The sequence below is a fragment of the Lagopus leucura genome, unplaced genomic scaffold (genome assembly GCF_019238085.1).
Source record: "Lagopus leucura isolate 7727_CA_CO unplaced genomic scaffold, USGS_WTPT01 Super-Scaffold_100004, whole genome shotgun sequence".
Classification (NCBI taxonomy): domain Eukaryota; kingdom Metazoa; phylum Chordata; class Aves; order Galliformes; family Phasianidae; genus Lagopus; species Lagopus leucura.
In genome coordinates, this window is record NW_024962264.1 from 48,595,179 (window position 1) to 48,601,178 (window position 6,000).

Here is a 6,000-nt window from a genome sequence, read left to right on the forward strand (position 1 = left end):
AACTATTGTTAATTTTATGCAGAGTAATTTATAGGAGTCATGCTCAAAAATATTACAGAAATTCAGAAAATACTTCCTTTTTTTTTTTTTTTTTTTTACAGAGCACCAAAAGGTACCCACCTTTATTTTATGTTTTTGCAGTAACTGAAGATATTGTCTGGCGAATGTCAAGCGGTCCTCTAGAACAAACATGCACTAACTCTATATGTTGTTTAAATTTTGAGAATTTTTAATGCCTTCTTTTTCTTCCATTAGAGAGAGATGACCAGGCCTAAGTAATAATGTTGTTTGTTTGTTTTTTTTTAACTTATGAAGCATGTAGCTGCATGAAGAGTTATCAATAGTAAATATTAAGTCCTACACACGGAATGTATTAAACTCAGGCAGTGTACTGGGATCTGCCTAGGACTGCAGGTCTTAAGAAGGCCCTGGGGGGACTGTCTCAGTGGGAAACCAGCAGAACTTGTCAGCAGTATGCTTTGGCAGTCATGAGGGCAAACTGGGCCCTGGGTTTGCACCAGTATAACCAGCAGACTGTGTTTATTCTATTCTATTTGACTTTCTTTTGACCAAACCTGGAATCTTGTGACCTCAGATACTGAAAACAGGAGTCTTGCAGAGAGCCACCAATATATTAAAGTCCTGGAGATATATATCCAATATATTAGAGTCCTGTTATTTGAAGAAAGGTTGAAGGAGTTAGGTCTCTTCATCCTAGAAGAGAGAAGCTATGGCGGGACTTCGTCAGTCTTTCAGTACTATGAAGCTGTTCACAGAGAAGATGGAGGTTTTCTGTTCTTGTTGCTTAAGGGGAAATGCCATTTGGATATAAGCAGAAAAAATCAGGCATTGTGAGGAAAACTAAACACTGGGATAGGTTGCCCAGAAGCATTATGGAATGTCACTTGCTCTTCAAGGATTGGTATGGCAACAAGTAGGGTGACCCGTTTCCAGCAGAAGATTGGATCAGATGATTCCCGAAGTCACTTCCAATCTGAATGAGCCTGTGATTCTAAAATCAATGTAGATTTCTCTCATAATGTGGGGATACGTAGATGGCTCATGCTTTGCATATTATAAGAATTTGTATATCTACAGTGACAATGACTCTTTTAATTAGATGAAATCAGAGTAATAAACAGATGTTTTGGATTTATATAAATAAAAAGTTTTCATGATCTTGTCAAATAACATCCACATGTTCACAGCAATGAGCTAATGAAGAAAAGTAAAATATACATATTTCAACTGTATTATGCTTCCTTTTTTTTTCTTCTTCTTCTTTTTTTCTGTTTTTAATTCTTCTTTCCCAAAATAGAGCTTTTCTGAAAAGGTTGATAACAGGGAAGGTAGTTAAGAAATAGTTCTTCAGATTGTTTTTTAGGTTCTTGAAACGTGACCTTAGCAGAAATTTTTCAGGAGTGGTTGTTTGTAAAGATAGTCTGAAGGCATTTGTAAATGTTGCCTATGCATCTGTAAAACAGGAATGAAGATTATGGACACTGCAAGACCTATTTAAACATTTATTCAAATGGAAGAATATTTAACAGATAAGTCCTTGGTTCAGACATAGCACTTTTAAATAGCGAGAAACCTTAATTAGTTGAAATTGCTAAGTCATCCTAGCCATGCTTCTTAAATACTTTTCTCTCTGCATCTCTCTCTAGTAAGTGTTTCACAAGCTATTGTTCAAAGGAAGCTCCAGCATCCAATTTTTGTTTCCATGTGAATTATTTTTTGTGTAGAGACTTGCTTTGACACATTTGTCTTTCACATACAGGCAGCGCTTTGTGAAACTGAAACACTTCCATTACTTTGCTCATTTCATTGGGAAGAACATGCAATTAAGCCATACCTACTTAAACATGACAGAATTACCCATGTAAACTTTGTAGATGATCAGATCTTAATCCCTTATAGAGGCAGTGAAGGAGCTTAAGGAGAACTGTTGTTGAAGGCCAAAGCAACCTGCAGTTCATTATATTGACCCTGATTTCTCTGAATTAAGATTTGGAATTGCACACAGTCTAGAAAATTCTTTTTGTTTAGCCCTAAAAACCATCTTTAGTAAAAATTTTTACTAGATCTAAGCCGATTTGATTTACTTTTTAATAAGAACACTTTATTTTATGAATTCATGCTTCCGCCAAACAGAGGTAACAATTTCACTTTGACTTCGGCAATCTTTCTTCATATCAATGATTTTTCTTTCCTAGGAAATTAATTCCGATCAGGCTACGCAAGGAAACAGTACTGAACGTGGGAAAAAAAGAACAGCAACAGCATCTGGAACTGAGAATATTCATCAGAAAGCAGAAGAAAATAATGCAGATGAAACAGGACCATCGCTTGCAGCAAAAACCAGGAGAGGGCGTCCACCCAAACCTGAACCTCAGGGTACCACTGCAAAAAATGAGGAAACAAATAAGCCACCTGTCAGGGGAAGAAAAAGGGCAGCAGCCAGTCAAGAAAGTCCAGGAAGTTTAGAGACAGGTAATGCCAAAGCACCAAAACAGCAAGACACAGCAAAAAAGCCAGCAGCAGCACAGAGACAAATTGATCTACAAAGGTAAAAATAAATTAAATTAAAAATAAGTGGGTGGGGTGGGACTTCTCTGTTTCAAGATAGACTCTTTATTTAGAATTATAGCAGAGCACATGTTAAGAGCACAGCTAAGCCACAATAATTTACAAACACCATGATCCAACATACGTTATTTTCTATTATTTCAGTGTACACGCAGTCAGAGAACTGAAGTTGTTCTCTCAGGATGGTATAAATTGTGTTTCCAGTATGTTGCATCCTGGTTCCCCTTACTAGCATTGCTGTTTAAAAGTACTAAGATCTGAGGTTCTTTCAGTACATTCGTTAATGCTAAGTGTGCAGGAATTTGTGCATTGCTCATTGATGAGAAAGGCTTTAAAAGTGATCATCTTTAATGAATAGAATAAACTGTAATTCTAACTGTAATCATTTTCTCATATGTTGTCTGATGCTTGTTTAACATTAACAAACATTTAATATTACATTTTAAATAAATCAACAGTAGAATTTGAAACCATAATCTGAAAAATAGCTCTCTGATGATAATTTATTTTTCTGTCCTTTAGCATTTAAATGTGTTGATTCATTTCCAATGTAAACAAACAAATAAGCATAAATGTGCTGGTTCTGATACAGTGGTAATTTTAATGAAAATGTGGCAAAAGCCGTAGAGCAATAAGGGTAAGGTCAGCAAACCAGCATACTGAAAGAAAGCTCAATCTTAGGGAGGTGTGAATAATTGGGATGGTTTCTTTCTAGAGATTTTGTCAAATTGAAGATCTTGAAGAGAATCTTGGTCAAAAAGAATTACCCTTTTCTTCTCACAAGATTCATATACTAGTGAACTGTTCAGTCTCTCAAGAGAATAGTATTTGTGTTCTGCCTTGCAATGCTTGCTTTATATGTCAGTTTTGTTTAAGTCTTCATAAAATACTGCTCCACCAATAGTCTTAAGTGAACCAGCTCTGTCAAGATTCCTTGTTTGAGATATGCAATACATCTTTTCTTGGAAAAAATACCAAAACAGTGTTAACGTTTTTCAGAAGCCAGGTGCTTGGAAGTGATGGAGATTCACTGTTGGAGATAGACTCAAGTCCAGGATATTCCCAGAGTGCAATGGATCTTTTTAAAGCCTGTGAGAGCAGCCAGGAAGACACTGAGGATACAGAGATAGCAGAGGGAGGCTTCCTTAAGGTGTAGCAGGCATCTTATGTAGGACAATTCTATGGTTTTTATTGCAGTTTATACAGTAAGGAATCAAAGAAATGTCTTCTTTTTCTAGAAGAACTTATGTAAAGCCAGCTACATGTGATAGCTTTTCTGCTTTTAAGTCGAACTGTACGAGGTAGTGTAAACATTTGAAAAACCTTTGATTTGCTTCTAAGTAAAGCTATTTTTATAATTCTAGGTATTTAAATACAGTAAAACAAGTTGTTATTATACTGTGGTTTCAGTGAAAGCTCCAAATAAATGTATTTCTGCTTATGCCGAGAAAGCATAATTCAGTTATGGAGTGATCATCATTGGACTTGTGTATTTTCAAGTTAATCAGAGAGCTGTGAGATACAGTAAGGAAATTCAGCTGTGTTGAGGTAATGAAATAACAGCTAAGATACAAGCTAGAGTTGGAAGACTCGGCGTATAAAGGAAGAGTGTATGAGCTAACACCTGGATGTTATGGACAGCGTTTGATGCAGAATTAGCTGTAATCTCCTTGTCCTTAAAATTAACCTTTATTTCCTTTTCTCCCCCCACAAAAGGTAAAAAGAAAACTCACTCGAAAAGGGAGGAAATGAAGGCCAAATAAAGGCATGCTCCAAGCTTCTGCAAAAAACTAGGATTCAGAAATTTCCTGTACAGGAACTGAAATTACTTCAAAAAACACACAGCTTTCAGCTCTGAAAACAGAAGGAAAACTATGCTTCCCTTCCACGTGAAATTAATCCTTCTCAATGGAAATGTAAAGCAGAAACTCTTGAGAAAGAGGCTAAAAGCATCTGTACTTATTTCCCCAGAGACTTTTTTTATGAAAAGTCAATAATTAAGCAAATTGCTTAACACTTGGTTCCAGTTCCTGCATTCTGGAGTTTAAAAGTGTATTTACACCATTAATTTTCATGCTGCATTTTTTTTTTTTTTAAAGGAAGTCAGAGGGAGGTCCTTACACTGACACTGAAAATTCGCGATCCTAGAGCCAGGTATTCCCATGTTTCACAGAAAAGGTAGAAGTCTACTGAATGGATTTTAAATAAGACTAGAGGAAAAAAAAATCACACAAAAAAAAGTTTTTTGCTTTACTTTTGGAGACTGTTTTATGTATAATTCTTTCTGCCTGCCTACTTTTCTGCAAAAGTAAGATGTACAGATTTCAGTTCCCTGCTATGAAAAGTCATGTGGTGGCAATTTTATAAATGTTGCTTTCTGATTTTTATCAGAGTGGGAAAGTAATCACTTAAAATTATTAATTCGCAAGTAGACATTTCATTTTTTAATTTTCCCTCCATTTTAGTTTAATATAATTTGCAATAAATGTACATATTGATGTTTGTTTTATAAAAACATATATCACTTTTAAGTGTTTTTACTCCTGCGGTTCTGTTGGAATATTCTGAATTTTAAAGGAGTAAAGACAGTCCAGCATTTGATTTTATAATGTTTGTCACCAGATTTTTATTATTGATGTAAAGAAAAAAAAAAAAATCAATTTTTAAAAATAGTTGGACTTTGGCAGCTTTGTAAGGAAAGTTGGAAATGTTTAGGATTGCTCTCAATTTTAAGCATCGTGCTGATTGGAAGTAAGTCTGTTTTGCATTTTGTCTTCCTGTTCAGGCTCATTTTTAATGTTTATTTTAGAAGATTGTTGCATCAATATTACGTTTCCTGGCATTGTTCAGCATAGATAAAAGTGTACACTTTTATGTACACATGATCATATTTAAGTTTGTTGCATAAAATAAACGCTTCTAGGTGTCACATGGCAGTCTTTTTTCTTTCTCCCCCCCCCCCTTTTCTTTTTTTTTTAATTTCTCTCTCAAAAAACCTGTATCTCTGCATGGTCTTAGGTGTTCATAGAAATTAGCGTATAAGCTGTAAAGCAGACAGCTTCATGTAGTGTAAAAGGTTTGTGTTTAGGTGAAATTATGGTGGACAAGTGCTGAAGCTGTATGGCGAGAAGGGGGTTGGTCTGCAGAACGACTGCAAGCAGTTCGTTTTTCTCCTCCGTGCCTCACTGCTTCTCTTTTGCAAATCATTTTGCAATCCCCTGCTGGCCCTGTAGGGGAGCTGGGTGCTGTTGACTGAAGCTGAGGATTACTCGCTGTCTTGGGATGGATGCAGTGTGGTTGCATACTGATAAACAAGCACTGAGTCTCCCTTATCAAGCATTTATTTGGTGTCACAGTGTATTTTTTCTCTGTTACAGAGAAAACGTGCTCTGCTTTGCAAGTATGTGCAGC

General features: G+C 35.9%; 1 protein-coding gene across 2 annotated transcripts in view; it reads left to right on the forward strand.

Annotated features, from left to right (window-relative positions):
- PDS5A (PDS5 cohesin associated factor A) overlaps positions 1-5,518 on the forward strand; it is a 71,796-nt gene extending 66,278 nt beyond the window's left edge. The window contains exons 32-33 of one of the 2 annotated variants that reach the window (XM_042871128.1): positions 2,217-2,569; positions 4,306-5,518. In XM_042871128.1, the coding sequence (XP_042727062.1) occupies positions 2,217-2,569; positions 4,306-4,309 (357 nt within the window). In that variant the 3' untranslated portion in view covers positions 4,310-5,518. The other variant, XM_042871129.1, reaches the window with a different exon arrangement.
- Positions 5,519-6,000: the final 482 nt, after the last annotated feature.